General features: G+C 43.7%; 1 protein-coding gene across 3 annotated transcripts in view; it reads left to right on the top strand.

Annotated features, from left to right (window-relative positions):
• FIRRM (FIGNL1 interacting regulator of recombination and mitosis) overlaps positions 1 to 21983 on the top strand; it is a 387122-nt gene that overhangs the window by 2040 nt on the left and 363099 nt on the right. For all 3 annotated transcript variants that reach the window (XM_077452604.1, XM_077452605.1, XM_077452603.1), the window contains exons 2-3: positions 8104 to 8143; positions 8231 to 8319. In XM_077452604.1, the coding sequence (XP_077308730.1) occupies positions 8104 to 8143; positions 8231 to 8319 (129 nt within the window). The remainder of the gene's footprint in view (positions 1 to 8103; positions 8144 to 8230; positions 8320 to 21983) is intronic.

Here is a 21983-nt window from a genome sequence, read left to right as displayed (position 1 = left end):
GAGCTCTGTGTTGCTGATGACACTCCTGGATGTGTCAGATGGTGTGTCCCAGCTATGCATAAACATCCCTTCTGCTGGGCAATATGTTACTGCAGGAAAAACTAGTGGTCTGGCAGAAAGCAGCACAGTGACCAGTGGAGAAAACCCTTTCTTGCACATCTGGGAGTGTCAGTCGCAGTGCTGTTATCTCTTTAATGCTGACCTTCACCCTCTTTCTAGTTTTACAAAATATTGAACCCTCCCCCTCTTTTCACACAATTCGAGACATTTTTATTTCTCTTTATTTTTTTTTAACCAGTTGCCGACCAGCCGCTGTTATACGATGGCAGGTTGGCTCCCCTGTGCAAATTGGCGTAGCTGTATGGCGGGTGCTTTAAGGGGGGTATAGGGGGTGCGCCCCCGCCGGTGACGTAGGAACTGGTGCACGTGCCCGGCTGCTGCAATGTCCACTGGGCACCCGTGATTGCTCCTGAGGGTGACAGAACGGAGGTCCGTCAGTGTAACAGACAGATCTCTGTTCTGTCAGGGGGGAGAAGACAGATCTGCTGTTCATACTGTTTATGAACAGCGATTGGTCTCCTCTGCCAGGCAGTCCTATCCCCCACAGTGAGAAATACTCCCTAGGATACACATTTAACCCTTTGTTTGTCCCCTAGTGTTAACCCCTTCCCTGCCAATGACCTTTATACAGTAATCAGTGGCTATTTTTAGCTCTGATCGCTGTATAAATGTCAATGGTCTCAAAAAAGTGTCCGATCTGTCCCAGTCACAGTCCTTCTAAAAATCGCAGATCGCTACCACTGCTTGGAAAAAATAAATAAATAATAATAATGGCATCAATCTATTCCCTGTTTTGTAGACGCTATAACTTTTGCGTAAACCAATTAATATTCCCTTATTGCATTTATTTTTTATTTTTATAAAAACATGTAAAAGAAATTATATTGGCCTAAACTGATGAAGAAACTTTTTTTTTTTTTAAGTTAGGATATTTATTATAGCAGAAAGTAAAAAATACTTATTTTTTATTTTTTATTATTGCTCTTTTATTTGTTTTATAGCGCAAAAAATAAAAACTGCACAGGTGATCTAATACCACCAAAAGAAAGCCAGTGCCTCCATTTTCTCACCTAGGCAAGAACGCTGTTGCTAAGATGCCCACAGCTTCCTAGGATACCCATGTCATGAATCCCAGGAGGACAGTGTAGAACAGATGCACAAGATGTGTCATCAGGGGGCCAGGTGCAAGAACCTGGAAGAGACAGCCAGCCCCATGATGATGTACAAGAAGATGGCAGCAAAAGAGAACGCTAGACCATCTGAGCTTGTAAATATGTTTATACAGCATAGAAAGAAGAGGAGGTTTACTTTCTTTCTGGGGGTTGGTGAAGTTCCTCTTTACCCCTTGTCCACCGAAGTACGTTTATCGATGTAGCATGATGGCAATAAAGTAAAAAAAAAAAATGTTTTAAATGAATAAAAAAGTAAAAAAATTAAAATAAAGTACCTCCTGTTGCCTTGCGTACACATCCAAATGTGCATGTAGGGTGTGAAACATTGATTGCATCACACATGTGATGTATTGGTGCAATGTCTGAGTAAAGCTGGCCATACACCTATAGATTATCTGCAGATTTTCTATGGTTAGATGGAAAAAATGGGAGATTAATCCATCCACATAGTTTAGCGAACATGGAGAAATCTGTTGCACTTTTTCCATCTAACCATAGAAAATCTGCAGATAATCTATAGGTGTATGGCCAGCTTTAGAGTGATAATTCTAGAGCCGTATTAATTCATGGTTAACTTTAACCTAATAACCCAATAGGGGTTTTAAAGTATAGCCTATAGACATTTTTGTGTACCACAGTTTTTTTGCCACTTCAAGGCCATGCATAATTTCAACCACTTCACCTCCCAAACTTGTACAAACCAGAACAAATTTTACATTTCTGTTATGGACCTGTTTATTTGGCAGTGATTTTTGACATTTCTTAACGTGGAACTTCACCTAAAAGGGGAAGTTTGGCTTTTCCGCTTCCCTTCCCACTTCTTTTACTTTTGAACACTTAATTTTTTTTTTGGGAGGGGAGCGGGTACCTTATTTTGACAGGTACCCTTTCCTACTTCTGCTCAAATTCTGCTCGAATAAACCAGCCCGGATAAGGACAGCCCTGGGGTCCCTGGACAGGTATGTGTCAACATCTATAGTATTTGTCCAGTGCTGTGAAAAAGTATTTGCCCCCTTCCTGATTTAATATTTTTATGCATATTTGTCACACTTAAATGATTTAGATCATACAACAAATGTTTAAACAAGGATATAATTTATTAGGGGAAGAAAGCTCCCCCCACCTTTCTTTTTATTTTTTTTGCTAAATCATGAATGAACTGTGACTAACCACATGTTTTGGTAAGCGGAGTTAAATTTAATTTGCCAGACCCAGGCCTGATTGAATCAAGAAATCACTTAAATAGAAGCTGAAAAGTGAAGCATGCTCAAAGATCTCAAAAAGCAAAACATTGTGCCGCTATCTAAAGAAATTCAAGAACAGGTGACAAACAAAGTAATTGACATGTATCATTCTGGAAAGGGTTACAAAGCCATTTCCAAATAAAGGTGAGAGCCATTATCTACAAATGGAGAAAACTTGGAACAGTGGTGAACTTTCCCAGGAGTGGCCAGCCTACTAAAATGACTCCAAGAGCACAATGATGACTCATCCAGGAGATCATAAAAAAACCCAGAACAACATCTAAAGAACTGCAGCCCTCGCTTGCCTCAGTTAAGGTTAGTGTTCATGATTTAACAATAAGAGACTGGTCAAAAATGGCATCCATGGGAGAGTTCCAAGGCGAAAGCCACTGCTGACCAAAAATAATACAAAAGCTTGTCTCACACTTTGCCAAAACATCTTGGTTATCCCTAAGACTTTTGGACAAATATTCTGTGGACTGATGAGACAAAAGGTGAAAATATTGGAAGGTGTGTATCCTGTTGCGCCAGCGTAAAACTAACCCAGCATTTCATAAAAAGAACATCATACCAACAGTCAAACAGGGTGTGGCAATGTGATGGTCTGGGGCTGCTTTGCAGCTTCATGACTTGGATGACTTGCCATAATTGATGAAACCATGAACTGTGCCAGTGAATCCTGAAGGAGAATGTCCGGCCACCAGTTTGTGACCTCGAGCTCAAGCGCACTTGGGCAGTACAATGATCTGAAACCCACCAGCAAGTCCAAGTCTGATTGGCTTAAAAACACAAAATTAAGGTTTTTGAGTGGCCTAGTCAAAGTCCGGACTTAAATCCGATTGAGATGCTGTGGCATGACGTTAAACAAGCCATTCATGACTGGAAAATGTGGCTGACTTAAAACAATTCTGGAAAGAAGATTGGGCCAAAATTCCTCCACAGCAATATGATTCATTGCCAGTTATCCCAAACAATTGATTGCAGTTGTTGATGCCAAGGGTAACGCAACCAGTTATTAGGTTTAGGGGCAACTACTTTTACACATATGGCCAGATAACTTTGGACAACTTTTTCCCTTGAATGAAATCCTCATTTTAAAAACTGCATTTTGTATTGACTTTGGTTATCTTTGTGTAATATTGAAAAATTTTGAGAATCATTTGACATGTATCGTTTTGGAAAGGGTTACAAAGCGTGACAAATATGCAAAAAAAAAAAAATCGGAAAGGGGGGAAATTTTTCACAGCACTGTAGCTGCTGACTTTTTTTTTTTTTTTTTTTTTTTTTTTTGGGGGTGGGGGACTGGAGATCCAGTTTAAGACCCCTTTCACGCTGGAGCGTTTTTCAGGTGTTTTAGCGTTAAAAAAAGCTCCTGTAAAGCGCATGAAAGAAGTCTCATCTGCAATCCCAATGTGATAGCCCAAGTGCTTTAAGAGCCCTTTCACAATGTCAGCGCCCGAAAACGCTCGTAAAGCGCCGCTTAAACTAGCAGCGCTTTACCAGCATTTTTTGAGCACTATTGGGGCGCTTTTAACCCCTGCTAGTGGCCAAACAAAGGGTTAAAAGTGCCCACAAAGCGTTGCTGCCAAAAGCGCTTTGCATGCGCTTTTCAGGCGTTTTTTGATTTCAATGGGAAGGGGCGTTTTAGGAGAGGTGTATTCACCGCTCCAAAAGCGCTGCAAAGAAGCTGCTTGCAGGACTTTTTGACACCCTGCCAGTGCAGCGCCTCAGTGTGAAAGCACTCTGGCTTTTACATTGGGATTGCAGTTGCGGCTTCTTTCAGGTGAGGTGCTTTACAGGCACTTTTTTAAAGTTAAAGCACCTGAAAAACGCCCCAGTGTGAAAGGGATCTCAGTGTGAAAGCACTCGGGCTTTTACATTGGGATTGGAGATGGGGCTTCTTTCAAGTGCTTTACGGGTGCTTTTTTAAAGCTAAAGCGCCTGAAAAACACCCCAGTGTGAAAGGGGTCTAACATAGAAAAGTGATACATATCAGGTTTTTTCCTTAAAAAGAATGTGTATTTCATCATATATTTCTGCAGTTCTTAGACAAAGGAACAATTTTTTATTTTATTTTTTATTTTACTCAGTGTTACTGTAAACAAAAGGATCATTTTATTTTATTTGTCCTGTTAAAATGACACTAAGCCCTTTTACACACAGTTGGAGATTCCGACGGAATGTGTCCGGACTGTATTGTCGGATAATCCAACTGTGTGTGGTCTCCATCAGACTGTTTCCGTCGGAATATCCGACAGACCAAGTTTTCCAACTTGTCTATAAAATGCTCAGATCAAATTCCTAGACCAAAGCTATTGGCTACTAGCCTGATCGTAGTCCCGTCGTAACGAACTAACGTCATCACGTTATGTACAATCGGATTTTCCGACAACTTTATCCGACCGTGTGTATGCAACAGTTTCGGACAAAATCCAACGGATTTGGTTGTCAGAATGTCCGACCGTATGTACAAGGACTAAGAGTGTGATTCTGGTACAAACAAAGTATTGCAAAATTTTATTACAAATCCTTTATTTTTTTTTCAATATTGTGCTTTTTTTTTATTGTTTTGTTAAACAACAAACAAAACAATCATACAAGGTTTCAATATTAATGGTTCATACAATAAAAATCTGATTATCTCCTATAGCAAGACTTCAGTTCCCAACTACTCCCATAGAACAATCTCTGACCATTTTTTCTCTAGTAATTCTTCAGGAGGCTCTGACCATTTTCTGAAGAATTTCATATAATAAAAAAATATGTGGGCCTATAGAGACACCACTGGCTGCATTTGAGCCCCCATTTGCCTTAGAGGCAACCACTTGTCTAGGGATATGGAAGAAATGGACACTGTTCAAAACTTACTGCACCTGCGATCTGAAGCGAGTATTAAATTAATGACGCCTGAAACAGTGTGTTTGCCTGCACAGATCTGGTTTCTGTGCATATTTTAACCACCTCAATACTAACTGGACGCTTTCACCCCCCCCCCCCCCCTTCCTGCCCAGCCCAATTTTCACCTTTCTGTGTTGTCGGCAGGGGTGTTGCTTAGGTCTACAAAAGATCTGGGGCTAGAGCCCATAGCAGCGAAGTAAAGAAAGTCATACGCTTGGGCGGGCATACACGTGTGTGTGTGTGTGTGTGTGTGTGTGTGTGTGTGTGTGTGTGTGTGTATTATATATATTTCTCACAAAAGTGAGTACACCCCTCACATTACTGTAAATATTTTATTATATCTTTTTATGTGACAACACTGAAGAAATTACACTTTGCTACAATGTAAAGTAGTGAGTATACAGCTTGTATGGCACTGGTGGATGTTAGAGCCCTTGTGCTCCTCCACCTTCCATTTAAGGATGCCCCACAGAAGCTCAATAGGGTTTAGGTCTGGAGACATGCTTGGTCAGACCATCACCTTTACCCTCGGGTTCCTTACCAAGGCAATGGTTGTCTTGGAGGTGTGTTTGGGGTCGTTCTCATGACTGCTAGCCTTCAAAGGGAGAGGACCATGGTCTGCTTCAGTATGTCACAGTACACGTTGACATTCATGGTTCCCTCAAATTGTGGCTCCACAGTGCCGGCAACACTCATGCAGCCCCAGACCATGACACTCCCACCACAATGCTTGACTGTAGGCAAGACACACTTGTCTTTTGTACTCCTCACGTGGTTGCCGCCACACGCTTGACACTATCTGATACAAATAAGTTTATCTTGGTCTTGGACCACAGGGCATGGTTCCAGTAATCCATGTCCTTAGTCTGCTTGTCGTCTTTCTTGTGCACTATCTTTCTTGTGTCCCTTCTGGGACACCAGCCATTCAGACCTATTTGATGCAGTGTGCAGCGTATGATCTGAGCATTTTCACTTAGGGGTTGTTCACTCTAGTTGCCTGTGTGTGTGTGTGTGTATATATATATATATATATATATATATATATATATATATATATATATATATATATATATATATATATATATATATATATATATATATATATATATATATATATATATATATATATATATATATATATATTTTTTTTTTTTATTATTATAATATACTCTCCACACAATCTCTCAGTTCAGATTTTTAAAGGAGGAGATGGTCAGAGGCTGCGCACATGGTGCAGTAGGACCTGTCTGAAGCTGTGGACATGGTGCAGGAAAGCAATAACAGGAGGTAGTCAGAGGCTGCAGAGGGGTCTTTCCCGGCTGTTATGAGAGCTGCGTGGCACCGCTGAGACCTTAGAGGTGACACTGCTGCTTCACATTTAAAAATGGTGCCGCCCAGCCATTAGGTCACTGCGCGTTGCACCTGCCTGAAAAGGACCAAGCATGTACGGGCTTTCCTTAGCTTCGGTGGCGCATGCGCAGTTGACGTTTTAGCCCGGGCCTGCACCAATATCTTTTAGGAGCGCCACTGCTCTCAAAGCAGCCCCAGGGCAGGCGGCCTTGCTGGCCTACTGGGAAATTTTCCTGTATCCCGGTAGGCCAGTCCAGCCCTGAGTGGACCACTGCACTCAGTAAGAGACTCGGGACTATAGCCCCAGAAGCCACCCCCTCCTAGCGCCACCACTGGCTGACGGTCTTTGCATGTCAATTACTAGGTCATGCAACACTGTACCCAAATGCATTTTTTTTAATGGCAAAGTGAGCTGTGTTCAGTGATTTTTGGAAGTATTCCTGAGTAATGTCCATCACAGAATCAAGTCTGCTTTTAGACACCTTTCACACTGAGCTGCCCCAGGCGTCAGCGGTAAAGTGGCGCTATTTTTAGCATAGTTTTAGTGGCGCTATTTGGCCGCTCGCGAGGTGGTTTTTATCCCCCCCGCTAGCAGCTGAAAAGGGGTTAAATCCACCTGCAAAACACCGCTGCAGTGGTGCTTTGCATGCCGTGTGGCTGCGCTGCCCCATTCTTTTCAATGGGCAAGAGCGGTGTATTCACCGCTCCTACACCGCTTCTAAGAAGCTGCTGGCAGGACCGTTTGTGACGCCCTGCCAGCTGAGGCTTTTTTCAGGTGCTATGCAGGTGATCTTTTTAGCGCTGTAGTGCCTGAAAAGCGCCTCCAGTGTGAAAGGAGTCTTAATGCAGTGCTGTCTGAAGGCCAGAAAATCATGGACATCTAATATTGCACTTTGGTCTTGTCCCTTGCATACAGACTCTCCCAGATTTTCAGAATTTTTCATGATATGTACTGTTGATGATGATACATTTTAATGTCTTTTTAGACCTAGGTTTTTACTGACTAGTGAACCTTTGTCCATCTTTACTTCTGAGACACTTTGAGTAAAAAAGAGAGCATCTCAGAGAGTCAATCATGATACTGACCTATTTACAGTTAACCTCATCAGTTGCAAAATGTTCTTCCAGCTCTTCCTTGTTCCACCTACTTTTTCTACCTTTTTGTTGTCCGGTCCTAACTTTTTTGAGACATGTCACTGCCATCAATTTTTTTCTATTGTGAATAAAATATGGGTTTATGAGATCTGCAAATCATTGCGTTCTGTTTTTATGTAGATTTTACACAGCATCGCATTTTTTGGAATTGGGGTTATGTGTTTAAAACAATGTATAAAACGGACAAAATATACAGTGCGCAGTCTTTCCTTAATTAATCCCACTCCATGTTTCACAGTTCAGATAGCTGGGAGGAGATGATTCGTAAGTTGACTAAAACTACTCGCTACTCTCAAAATCTGTATACTTTCGCTTATATATGTAGACTTCTAAAGTTGTCTTCTGTTCCAGGACTGTTTAAGATTGTTACAGAAGTGCTTCTACCACACATCAGCCTGGAAGAGGTGGAACAAGGTGTATTTTCACAACTGCTGCCAAAGGTATTGTGTCACTTTTTACAAAGTACACCAGTTGGTTTTGGATCGTGTGTGGAATGGTTTGAAACTATTTTTTGTTGTTTCTTTAGACATTGCATAGATTCTACCTCCATTCCTTTTGTGGTCATTAAGTCAGAAGGTGACAAAAAGACAGGCACCGCTGTCTACTGAGCATGCCGCTGCTAACGGCGATGCGCTGTTAGTGGCGGCTCCCGTGACGTCATCGCTGCACCAGTGCTGCGAGTGACCGGAGCAGCGATACCCAGAAGATGGCCGCGCTGTGCTACAGGAGACAGCGGCGACATTGCTGGTTCCTGTATCAGGTAAGTGACACATAATGGGCTACTATGCAATGCATAGTAGCCCATTATGCTTTACCTTTGCAGGGAGACAAATAGGAAGTAAACCAATCAGGGTTTACTTCCTCTTTAAGCATAAAGTAATGTGAAATGACTTCATAACACTTTTCTGTTTGGCAACTAGGGCAGAGCTGATCCAACCAGCAATAGGTCACTATTAGAACTGATCTATTGCTGCATAGCTGTATAAGAGGGGGAGGCTTGATCAGGTCACCACTGACTTAATCTACATTCTCCTTCACCCATGAAAAAAATGTGTTCTATAAAGGAAAATTAATCAAATTTGTAATTTAATCAAAAAAGATTCCCTCTCAATTAAAGCCCAGGTCACAAAAAATACATTGCATGTTCTGGATGACATTGACATTCATTATCTAAGCATCAAATACAGTATCTCACAAAAGTAAATACACCCTTCATATTTTTGTAAATATTTTATTATATCTTTTCATTTGACAACACTGAAGAAATGACACTTTGCTATAATTTAAAGTAGTGAGTGTACCGCTTGTATAACAGTGTAAATTTGCTGTCCACTCAAAATAACTCAACACACAGCCATTAATGTGTAAACCGCTGGCAACAAAAATGAGTACATCCCTAAGGGAAAACGTCCAGATTGGGCCCAATTAGCCATTTCCCCCCTCTGCTCATTAGTGTTACAAGATCTCGGGTGTGAATGGGGAGCAGGTTTGTTAAATTTTAAATTTGTTATCGCTCTCACTCGCTCATACTGGTCACTGGTAGTTCAACATGGCACCTAATGGCAAAGAACTCTCTGAGGATTTGAAAAAAATAATTCTTGCTCTACATAAAGATAGCCTAGACTATAAGAAGATTGACAAAACCCTGAAACTGAGCTGCAGCACAGTGACCATATAATGGTTTAACAGGACAAGTTCCACTCAGAACAGACCTCGCCATGGTCGACCAAAGAAGTTGAGTGCACATGCTCAGCGTCATATCCAGTAGTTGTCTTTTGGAAATAGACATATGATTGCTGCAGAGGTTGAAGGGATGGGGGGGGGGGGGCAGCCTGTCAGTGCTCAGACCATACACTGCATCAAACTGGACTGCATGGCTGTCGTCCCAGAAGGAAGCCTCTTCTAAAAAATGCACAAGAAAGCCCCGCAAACAGTTTGCTGAAGACAAGCAGACTAAGGATATGGATTACTGGAACCATGTCCTATGGTCTAATGAGACCAAGATAAACTTATTTGGTTTAGATGGTGTCAAGCGTGTGTGGTGGCAACCAGGTGAGGAGTACAAAGACTTACCTACAGTCAAGCGTGGTGGTGGGAGTGTCATGGTCTGGGGCAACATGAGTGCTGCCAGCACTGGGGAGCTACAGTTCATTGAGGGAACCATGAATGCCAACATGTACTGTGACATACTGAAGCAGAGCATGGTCCCCTCCCTTTGGAGACTGGGCTGCTTGGCAGTATTCCAACATAATGACCCCAAACACACCTCCAAGACGACCACTGCCTTGGTAAAGAAGCTGAGGGTAAAGGTGATGGACTGACCAAGCATGTCTTCAGACTTAAACCCTATTGAGCCTATGTGGGGCATCCTCAAATGGAAGGTGGAGGTGCGCAAGGTCTCTAACATCCACCAGCCGTGATCTCATGGAGGAGTGGAAGATTACTCCCAGTAGCAACCTGTGAAGCTCTGGTGAACTTCATGCCCAAGGGGGTTAAGGCAATGCTGGAAAATAATGGTGTACTCCCTTTGGTTGCCAGCAGTTTAGACATTAATGGCTGTGTAAGTTAGTTTTAGGGAACAGCAAATTTACACTATTATACAAGCTGTACACTCACTACTTTATACTGTAGCAAAGTGTAATTTCTTCAGTGTTGTCACTTGAAAAGATATAATAACCCCTTGCCGCCGAGCGTACGCAGATGTGCGTACTTGGCTTTTGGGGGTTATACCGGTATGATGCCCGCACCTGCAGGCATCATCCCAGTACTGTTTTTTTTTTTTTTTTTTTTTTATAGAGCTGGCAATCGGCTTTCCAGTGTTAACCGATTGGGCTAAAAGCCACCCCTCCCACCGCTCTTGCCAGGGCTCCCGCTCCATCAGGAGCACCGATCAACAAACCGCCGCTTCTGACGGCCAGGGACAAATGTGAACACGGAAGCGACGTCTTGACGTCACTTCCCGTTTACTCGGCTGCCAATAGAGTCGGTTTAAAAAAAAAAAAAAAAAATATGGTATTTAGAATTGCCGAAATGGGCGCTCTGAATACTTTGAAGTGCAAAGGAGGGATTGGAGGTCTTTTAGACCCCTGATCCCTCCATAAAGACTACCTGTCACAAAGGATGTCTACATTCCTTGTGACAGCAATAAAAGTGATCACATTTTTTTTTTAAAACAATTTATTAATTTTAAAATAAGAAAAAAACATTTTTTTAAAGTGTTGCCGCGAACTTGCGCAGCAAAGAAAACGCATATGGAAGTCGCGCCCGCATATGTAAACGGTGTTCAAATCACACATGTGAGGTATCGCCGCGATCATCAGAGCGAGGGCAATAATTCTAGCACTAGACCACCTCTAACTTTAACCTGGTAACCGTAAAAAAAATTTTTTAAAGCGTTGCCTATGGAGATTTTTAGGCACCGTAGTTTGTCGTCATTCCATGAGTGCGTGCAATTATAAAGCGTGACATGTTTGGTATCTATTTACTCGGCGTAACTAATTTTTCAAATTATTCAAAAAAATGGGCTAACTTTACTGTTTCTTTTTTTTTTTTATTCATGAAAGTGTCCCAAAAAGTTGCTTTTAAAACACTGCTGCACAAAGACCGTATGAAATAAAATATTGCAACAATCGGCATTTTATTTTCTAGATTCTCTGCTAAAAAAAATATATATAATGTTTGGGGGTTCTAAGTAATTTTCAAGCAAAAAAAACAGATTTTAACATGTAAACACCAGTTGTCAAAAATAGGCTTGGTCATGCTTTCCCCTCTCTCTCACTCTCTTGCTACACTGGCTCCCACATGGAGCCCTCCTGACTCCTGGTACTCAGAGACTTCCTATCTGCTGGGATGAAGCGCAGAACCATGGTCAGGTCACTGCTAAAAGCCCAGCATACACCTGACCAATCAGTATGCTGACTGTTCTCAAAATCAGGACCAGGACTAGGGATTTCATCCCATCCGGATCTCTCAGAAATCCCTGAACTTCAGGTCCCAAAGTGGACTTTGCAGAACACTGAGGAAACTGAAAGGTCTGTTTCCTCTTCATGTTACAAGGTCCCTGGAGCCCCCTCAACCCATCCGGTTGAGAATTGTGGGTCACAACCTCCTTCTAGACCCTGGCAGGGCAACACTCTGCCACACTAATATATATATATATATATATATATATATATATATATATATTATAATATTTTTATTACCTCGGCTTGCGGTTAATGAGCGTTTTGCAATACGAACCATGATTTATAACCGGTGACACTCAGAAATACGAATATTTGTGAGTGGTTTCCGAGTGTCTCCGCCGCCTTCCCACCTCTGGCCACATGCGATACTGCATACAATACAAGTCACCGTGGAACAAATATGAGTTTCCTTTGACTTCTATGGGGAAACACGCTTTGCTATACGAGTGCTTTGGAACAAATTATGCTTGTAATCCAAGGTACCAGTGTGTGTTTGTGTGTGCATACATGCATACACTCTGTTATACAAGCTGTACACTCACTACTTTGTAGCAAAGTGTAATTTCTTCAGTGTTGTCACTAGGATTTGACCAATATAGTTTTTTTCGGAGCCGATACGATATCGATATTTTGGCCACCTCCTCAGGCCGATGGCCGATATTCTGTACATTAAAAAAAAAAAAGTACATATATATATATATTTTCCCCAATCGTCTTTCAGGACAGCCACCTTTGAGAGACACTGGCTCCTCCCCTCTTAGGAAACACCGCCTTCATTTTCATGATTTAAGCCTCCTCCTCCCTTCGTTCCTCAGTTATGGTGTTTCCTCCGGTGGGGAGACATCGCTAAGGAACCTTAGCTGAATTCGGTTGGTGAGACTGAAGCTATCCGAGCGGAGCCCCGGCCCCACTCGGTTACCCGACCGTCTATCGGTCGGCCCTTGACAGTCGGATCAGCGGGGAGCTGAAGCGTTCGTACTGTCTATACACCCTAAACTTCGCTTGGGGAAAGCAGGAAGTTTTACAGGGTCGTCCGTCCGTTCACCCGCGGGTGTTTTAACGGAACAGGCAGTCCGGTCGGCTGGGGAAGCTGAACTTTTGACTGACCTTTTTCTATATACGCACTCCAATCTTCGCTTGGGGAAAGCAGGAAGTTTTTGGGGAGGTTCATCCCTGCGTTTCGCCCAGTGGGGCGCTGCAACGAGGACGTCCAAGGCCCCCCGGTGTATCCAGTCGGCTGGGAGCCAGAGGCCGGACCGGTTGGCGGGCGACGTCAATTCCGGTGGGGGCGGACCTCTTCGTTGGATCCGCGTCTTCCGGTTCCGGACGCGGCACGTGGAGGGGAACCTAGCGTTCGGCTGGTGCAGCCTCTCTTTCTACAGTTGCACAGGTAGCTGTTGGAGGCACGTTCGTACCACTCTTCCTCAACAGGAGAATGTCCAAAGCAGTGGCTTCGGGAGCTCCAGGAGTAACGGCACCAGCCACTCAAAGGTAAAAGCCCTGGCGAGGGGTTCCCTTACCTTACAACCAGTAGCTCCACTGGTGTTTTTTCCCCCTAGGTGGTCGGGGGGAAGGGCAGTGCGTCTGGGATCCAGATGGAGATTGATCCTAGGGGAGGGCACTCCCGGTGGTCCTCTTAAGTAGTGCTGGTGTTTCTTTTTTTTTAGGATTTATGCTGCTCTTTTATCTCTAGGTCTCTGAAGGACATGAGCAAGTCTCCCCTTGGTTCTAGGAGGGAGCGTCCTTCATATAGAGCCTCTTTGGGGAATCCCTGGTTCAAAGGCACTTGGTAAAGAGTGTATTGAAGCACCGGATAGCTCAGTCAGACCTTTAACCTAAGGTTCCAGTGGCCTCAGAGGGTTCAGGTCCCTGTTTGAGCGCCATCAGGAAACAGGCAGCAGAACACGGTGCATATCTGGCGGCTTCTGGGAAGGTTCCAGTGGCCTCAGCTCCAGAGCACTCTTTCACCAGCACAGCAGAGTGTTCCACCTAACCCGATGGATGTTCCTCCTGCAGGTTAAGGGAGAGTCTAGAGGGTTCCAGAGAGGAAGTTGAGGAAGAAGTTGACAGTGCCGTCTCAGACTCCCAAGGGAATCTGATAAAGGTGAGGGCTTGGGTGGGGAACCCAAAAGAACCCCTCGATATAAACTTCCCCCTGGATGAAGTGGATAAGCTCTTGAGAGCTATTCATACCACTTTAGGAAGAAGGCATTGTCACCCCACGATCAGATGTACTAGGACCTGGGGGAAGCGGGTGTTCTCGGTTCATGATGTCTTGATCGATGCCATCAGGAATGGCGGGGTCCCGAAGGAAAACCTTTCTTTTCTGGTGCATTAAAGCAAAGGTTTTTTCTTGGGCGGAAGAGGAAGCTCTTGTCTGGAATAGAATCTCCCAGGTTAGAGACTACCTTTCTTCAGACGTCCAGGCATACTGACCTGTCCTCAGGGACATGGGAATGCTTTCAGACCCTATGTTTGAAATGATGGACTCACTTCTGAAGGATGCATGGGCTTTTTCTCTTAAGAAAATATCTAAGCCTGCCATAGCGGCCACAGTGGTGGCTCATAATATGAAGTGTCGGCTTAGCCAGATTAATGCATGAAGCAATGACGGCAGAGGAGACTTTCTATCCTCCTTTCCCATGCTGCTTAAGGTGTTGGCATACGCTGCTTCGATTCAATCCAGGCGAATGTATGCAAGATCTTCGGCTCTGACCAACTCAGCCTGGAGGGCCTCAAGGCTGAAGACATGGCAGGGGGTCAAGGCATGGCAGGGGGACAAGGCGTCCAAAGCAAAGCTCTGGAATCCTTTTTACAGGAGGCTGCTGTTACTGCTACTGTTTACTGCTGTTTGGGCCAGGTCTTGAAGCAGGGCTAGATCGCACGGCTGATAAGAAAAAGGCCTTTCCCCTTAAGAAGAAATATGGGGAGCAGTAAAAAAGAGGCCTTCCTCCCCCAGTGGGAGATGATCACCTCCAATCAGTTTGTGTTGGGGATCATCGTAAGAGGTTACCGTTTGGAGTTTTCAGAACTCTCCTCTTTTGAGACTCCTTGTCACTGAGCTGCCAAAATGTGCCCTTCTTTCCTCTTCAGGAGTTAGAGGAACAGGAAGTGGTAATACAGGTCCCAGCAGGATATATAGAAAGGGCTCCTATTCTCACATTTTTGTGGTTCACAAGCCTTTGGGAAAAAAGTTCAGGCTCATCCTGAACCTGAAACGTCTGTGTGTCTTAGTCACCTACAGATGGCTTTCGTTGGTTTTGGTCACTGGGTGAGGGCACCTCTTCCACCAAAACTGTTTCAGGGCATGGATAGTATGGATGCATACCTGCATATTCCCATTGCAGAGAACCACCAGCGTTTCCTTAGGCTGGCAGTGATAACTTCTGTAGGGGTGCTACACATTCAGTTCAAAGCACTTCCCTTTTGGGCTATCCCTTTCCTCCTCCTATCTTCACCAAAGTGATGGTAGAAGTTCTGGCATTCCTGCGTCTCAGGGGAGTCTCGGTGATCGTGTGTCCTGAAGATCTTCTCCGGTTTGTACCTTCTCTGACGCAGTCGATTTGGGATCAACAGGTAACAAAAGACCTGTTAGTGAGCCTGGGTTGGCCTCTGAACCTAGAGAAACCCAACTTAAATTCCTTACCAGGGGGTCACCTTCCTGGGGTAGGTGCTGGGCTCAACAGAACAAAAGGTCTTCCCTCCTTGGAGAAGATCCAGAAGATAGACAGAGCACTGTTGTTTCTCCAGGGCAACTGTCAAAAACTCAGTTAGGCAGGTTGAGTTTACTGACAGCCACGCTCCTAGCAGTTCAGTGGACGGGGTCATGTTACCGTCCTCTGTAAACTATTCATCTTGAAGCTTTGGGACTCTTTGGTTCCAACTCAGGTAAAGAGGTCCCTTTGGGAAAGGGAGCACGTTTGTTACAAGACCTAGAATGGAGTTTCCCAGTATCCAGGGTGGTTACAACCGATACGAACGGCTTAGGTTGGGGTACACACCTAGACTCCTGTTTGGTACAGGAAGGAATCTAAGAGATCCTCAAATTGGAGGGAGTTGAGAACAGTAGATCTGGTTCTCAGGACCTCTCAGAGTTCTCTGGAGACTTCATGTAAGAGTCATGGAAACAATCCCTTGGCAGTGGCTTGCGTCGACAGGACGGGGACTCCTGGAGCGGATCCTTATGGGTCCTGGCGAAGGCCATCCTCAGATGGGCCGAATATTAAAATCCTGTCTTTTCAGTGATCTGTCTTGAAGGAGAGCAAATCCTGATATTAGATTTCCTCAGAGCAACCAGGTTCTCAAGCAGGAGGTTCTTCGAATGGATCACCCAGAGTTGGGGGATTCCTTGCATAGACCTCTCTTTTTCTCAAGGGAAAACGCAAAGGAAGCCATCTCCTGTTCCATGAACAGGGGAGATGGGAGGTCGGGAGCAGACACACTAAAGCACAGAGTTAGGGTTTCTCTAAGTGCTATGCTTTCTCCCCTCCCGTTCTGATTCCTGCAGGGTCAGGGAAGTTTTCAGGTGGAGATTACTACCTATTTTCTAATCACACCTCTTGGGCCCAGGAGGCCGTGGTTCTCCATTCTGAAGGGCCTGTCAGTAGAACCCCCCCCCCCCCGGGTTTTCCCGGTCTAGGAGTGTCCCTTCTCCCAGGGTCCAGTCTGCGGTCCCCAGGTGGATTCTTGCAGCTTGGCTACTGAGAAGGAATTGCTGAAGGGCAAAGAGGTCTCAGACTGTTTAATAGCCACTCTTCTGAATTGCAGGTAAATAGAAACTCAGACCATTTTCTTGAAGGTATGGAGACGGTTCAACAGCTGATGCTCAGAGAACTCCTTCAATGTGCACAGCCTTGTAGCCGTTCTAGAGTTCCTGCAGTCAGGGGCAGATAAAGGTTTAGCCCCATAAACATTGAAGAGTCAGGTTTTCGCTTTTAGCGTATTCCTGGAAGGGCATCTAACATCAGAACCTTGGTATAGTAAGGTTCCTAGAGCCTTAAGTAGGCAAAGACCAAGCCTTTGGTCGCCCCCTTCCCAGTCGGGGTCACTCATTAGTTTTACAGGTTCCCACAAAGGAACCTTTTTCAGCAATTGGAATCTGGCTGGTTATGGTTGATCACTCTCAAAACTGTGTTTTTTGTGGCGATCACTGCGGCAAGGAAAGTGAGTAAACTCGAAACCCTTTCTGTTAAGGCACTCCCTTTCCAGACCATTCAGTTTTTAAGATCATTCTGGCCTTTTTACCTAATGGTAGTCTCTAATCCTCAGAGAGTCCGAGAGATTATGCTGCCTATTTTTCGTTCAAAACCAGTGAGCGAACAGGAACACATCTTCTTGGACGTGTCCTTCATTATTTTGGTTACACAAAGCCAGTTCAGGAAGTCTGATTTACCTTTGGTGTTACTTCCAGGGGCTAGGAAGGGTTCCAAAGCCTTTAGACGTACGCTAACCAGATGATTAAGGTCAGCCATTGGGCAGACTTGCGCGGTTGGGGTATTAAAGCCTCCAGTTAGAATTAAAGCACACTCAGCCAGGACAGCGGCAACTCCTCAGACAATGTGGGCTGGTGTGTCTCCTGAACAGATCTGTAGAGCCGCAACGTGGTTCAAGTTTTCTACGTTTGTGAAGCACTATAGATTGGATCTTCTCTCAGCCAAAGACCAAGCCCTTTGGTCACAAGGTGCTGCAAGCAGTAGGTCCCACCCTAAGACAGGGTACTCGCTTATCCTCTCAAAGGTGGCTGTCCTGAAAGACGATTGGGGAAAAATGGAATTACGTACCGGTAATGTCCTTTTCCAGGAGTCTTTCAGGACAGCACCGGTTCCCACCCAAGTTTTTTGCAGATCATCGGGAACTCATTACATGAGGCCGTCAGGTAAGACTTAAAGGTTTGTTTATTTGACGTGTTCTTGTGTCTCCCCAGTTGGCCGGAGGTACTCTGGAAGAACTGAGGAACGAAGGGAGGAGGAGGCTTAAATCATGAAAATGAAGGCGGTGTTTCCTAAGAGGGGAGGAGCCAGTGTCTCTCAAAGGTGGCTGTCCTGAAAGACTCCTGGAAAAGGACATTACCGGTACGTAATTCCATTTTTTTTATTGCTGTCACAAGGAATGTAAACATCCTTGTGACAGTAATAGGCAATGAGAGGTAATCTTTATGGAGGAAACCCCCCCCCCCCCCCCCCCCCCTGGCGTTTTTGAATACTTTCTATTTTTTAAAACTGGCGCCTTTTTAATATGCCAGTAATCCAGGAAGTGATGTCATGACATCGCTTCCGGGATCCTAGACCTGAACGAAGCATCGGTTTTGTTCGGGTCTTCGGCCAGCGGACACATCAGTTGATCGGGCCTCCCGATGGGATGGCAGAGCCCCGGCGAACGGCAGAAGGTGGCTAGGCGGAGACAGGGACGTCCCTCCCACTGCTTGTAACAACAGCCGAGCGGCTGCTGAACTGCAATGAGATTCTAGATGGATCGATGGATCGCATTACTCATACCCCTGGAAACTTCTTATCATAGCGTACACTTCGTGTTGAACAGAGAGGGGGATTTTCTCGTAAAGCCGTTGCCTTCTGTGTTTCAGTAAGTACATCTGGGTAGCGAGATTTGCAAGGCAGGTCGTCAGCTCTTTGCTCCGTGCTGACCCTCAGAATCAAAGGGCGCACGGTTCCCGTGTGGCGTGATCAACATGTTCAAATATATTAGGGGTCCATATAGTGAACTTGGTGTTGAGTTGTTCTCTGTACGGTCAACCCAGAGGACAAGGGGGCACTCTTTACGTCTAGAGGAAAAGAGATTTCATCTTCAAGTACAGAAAGGTTTCTTCACAGTTAGAGCTGTGAAAATGTGGAATAGACTCCCGCCAGAGGTGGTTCTGGCCAGCTCAGTAGATTGCTTTAAGAAAGGCCTGGATACTTTCCTGAATGTACATAATAGAACTGGGTACTAACATAGGTAAAGTTGATCCAGGGAAAATCTGATTGCCTCTTGGGGGATCAGGAAGGAATTTTTTTCCCCCTGCTGTAGCAAATTTGAGCATGCTCTGCTGGGGTTTTTTTTCGCCTTCCTCTGGATCAATTGTGGGCATAATATTGGGTATTTGGATTGTACGATTATTTTTTTATTTTATTTATTTGTTTTTAAGGTTGAACTGGATGGACTTGTGTCTTTTTTCAACTTGACTAACTATGTAACTGTACTGACGCTATTCACCAGCCAATAGACGCTGGTTTCTTCAGAGCAAGGAGGATGTCAGAAAAGACTGCCCTTAAATAAGTCATGAAAGGTGTAATTCCTATTTACCATTTTAGATGTCATTCGAATCACCTCTCGCACACGAACATTCTGCAAAAATACTTAAAGTGCGTTGGCATATTAACGTTATAATGAAAAAAAATGATCAATTATGGCAAAAGTGGAGAGAATGGACCTACTGCTTAGACAATGATAATACAAGCATAATCAAATAACTAAATAGATATCAAACCAGGCTACCATTTCCAAACATCAGAAATGATTGAATAGTTAATTCTAAATGAAGATTTCCGGGGAATTAAGGATAAATAGCATTAGATTAATGGATAATTTTTCTAGGAAAGGCTGTAAACTGCATTCGGTGTTTAACCCCTTAGGGACCATAGAGTCAAAATAGTATGTCCACATCTTTTCCTTCTGGAGGAGTATGGTATCAAAGTCGTCCCTTCTTGGGGGTAGATTAAAAACATACATACCTTTTAACTAACGGACCCTTTGGATTATTATTATGGAAGCTGGCAAAGAGCAAGGGGATCAGACAGTCATCATCTTTCTTCTTTATACTACTGATGTGTTCACCAATCTTAATGCAGAGTAGACGTTTTGTCTTGCCCACATAGATTTTATTGCAAGGACATGTAAGAATGTAAATAACGTGTGGTGGAACAATTACTAAACCTTTTGATTTTATCATTTTTTTTTTTCCTCCGCATGGACTGGTGAATACATCAGTTTGATGTATGTACTTACAGATGCCACAGTGTCCACAAGCATGCATACCCGGGGTAGCCTTGGAAACTAGTAAGCCAGTTTTCATTTTTGGTCCTTGTATATTCAGAATGGACCAAAACATCACCCAGGTTGCGTGCTCTCCTAGCAGTCAGTAATGGTTTTGGACTAACTATATATTAGCAAGTAGTGGGGCAGATCTCAAGATATGCCAGTGTCTATTAAGGCTCTCAGACCTCCATCCACTGTGAGCCAAATTTAGTAATGATCATGAGGGTACTCCTGTTCAGTCTGATGGGATCTTTCTTTTTTTTTTGAGACGTAAAAAGGTCTTTGTTTTTTTTCAATTTAGCTTTGTTTTTAGCTTTTTTTTTAAGAGACTGATAAGAGTAGCCTCTCTGTCTAAAGCGTAGATACATATCACATACTTTTTGATATTGGTTGTCCTCAGAACAATTCCGTCTGATTCTTAGGAATTGTCCTGTAAGTATCCCGTTAATCAGTGGTTTAGGGTAATGACTCTGCTAGGAGGAGGGTATTCGCCGCTGTCTCTTTGCGAAAAGTACTAGTGGCAATCCTATCCAGACCTGCTGATCGAGGAACAAGAGTGTCTCAGCATTGTACGTGTAGGTCAGCCGTATATTCCTTTTGTTAGTATTAAGTTGGGACATAAAGTTCAGCTGACCCCACCCATACCATAAGGACATCATCGATGTACCTCAGCCACAGGCAACAATGGCTGAGGTATATCAAGGATTTGTAAACAATCTCCTCCTCCCATAGTCCCAGATGGAGGCATGCATACAATTCCTAAGAATCAGACGGAATTGTTCTGAGGACAACCAATATCAAAAAGTATGTGATATGTATCTACGCTTTAGACAGAGAGGCTACTCTAATCAGTCTCTTAAAAAAAGCTAAAAATAAAGCTAAATTTAAAAAAAAACTAAGACCTTTTTACTTCTCAAAAAAAAAAAGATCCCAGCAGACTGAACAGGAGTACCCCATGATCATTACTAAATTTGGCTCGCAGTGGATGGAGGTCTGTGAGATCCTTAATGGACACTGGCATATCTTGAGATCTGCCCTACTACTTGCTAATATAGTTTAGTCCAAAACCATTACTGACTGCTAGGAGCTGCTAGCACGCAACCTGGGTGATGTTTTGGTCAATTCTGAATATACAAGGACCAAAAATGAAAACTGGCTTACTAGTTCCAAGGCTACACCGGGTATGCATGCTTGTGGACACTGTGGCATCTGTAAGTACATACATCAAACTGATGTATTCGCCAGTCCATGCGGAGGAAAAAAATTATAAAATCAAACGGTTTATTAATTGTTTCACCACACGTATTATTTACATGCTTACATGCCCTTGCAATAAAATCTATGTGGGCAAGACAAAACATCCACTCCGCATACCACATCAGTAGTATAAAGAAGAAAGATGATGACCGTCCGATCCCCTTGCACTTTGCCAGCTTCCATAATAATGATCCAAAGGGTCTGTTAAGGGTATCTATGTTTTGAATCTACCCCCAAGAAGGGGCGACTTCGATGCCATTCTCCTCCAGAAGGAGAAGATGTGGACATACTATTTGGACTCTATGGTCCCTAAGGGGTTAAACGCCAAATGCAGTTTACAGCCTTTCCTAGAAAAATGATCCATTAATCTAATGCTATTTATCCTTATTTCCCCGGACATCTTCATTGAGAATTAACCATTCAATAATTTCTGATGTTTGGAAACAGTACCCTGGTTTGATATATATTTAGTTATTTGATTATGCTTGTATTATCATTCTCTAAGCAGCAGGTCCATTCTCTCCACTTTTGCCGTAATTGATAAATTTTTTTCATTATATGGCTATTATGCCAATGCACTTTCTTTTAAGTATTTTTGCTGAATATTCAGATGACCTCTAATGATAACAAATAGGAATTAATGGCAACAAACTACCTCAATTCAGAATAGACCTCAGAGGGATAGACCGGAATACCACACACCGAGTCATAGAAGGGCTGACAGAAGTCTGGTAAGAGCACAAAGACAGCCAGAACAATATGCCCATAGGAATTACCATGAGGCTCCATACACACCGCACATACCAAGACATTGCAATAGATATTCCCCGCTGAGTGAACAACAACCCTAT

This window comes from Lithobates pipiens, unplaced genomic scaffold, assembly GCF_037356315.1.
Source record: "Lithobates pipiens isolate NorthernLeopardFrog02 unplaced genomic scaffold, aLitPip1_a1.2 Scaffold_23, whole genome shotgun sequence".
NCBI classification, from domain to species: Eukaryota; Metazoa; Chordata; class Amphibia; order Anura; family Ranidae; genus Lithobates; species Lithobates pipiens.
This window is presented reverse-complemented; position numbering and strand designations above follow the sequence as displayed.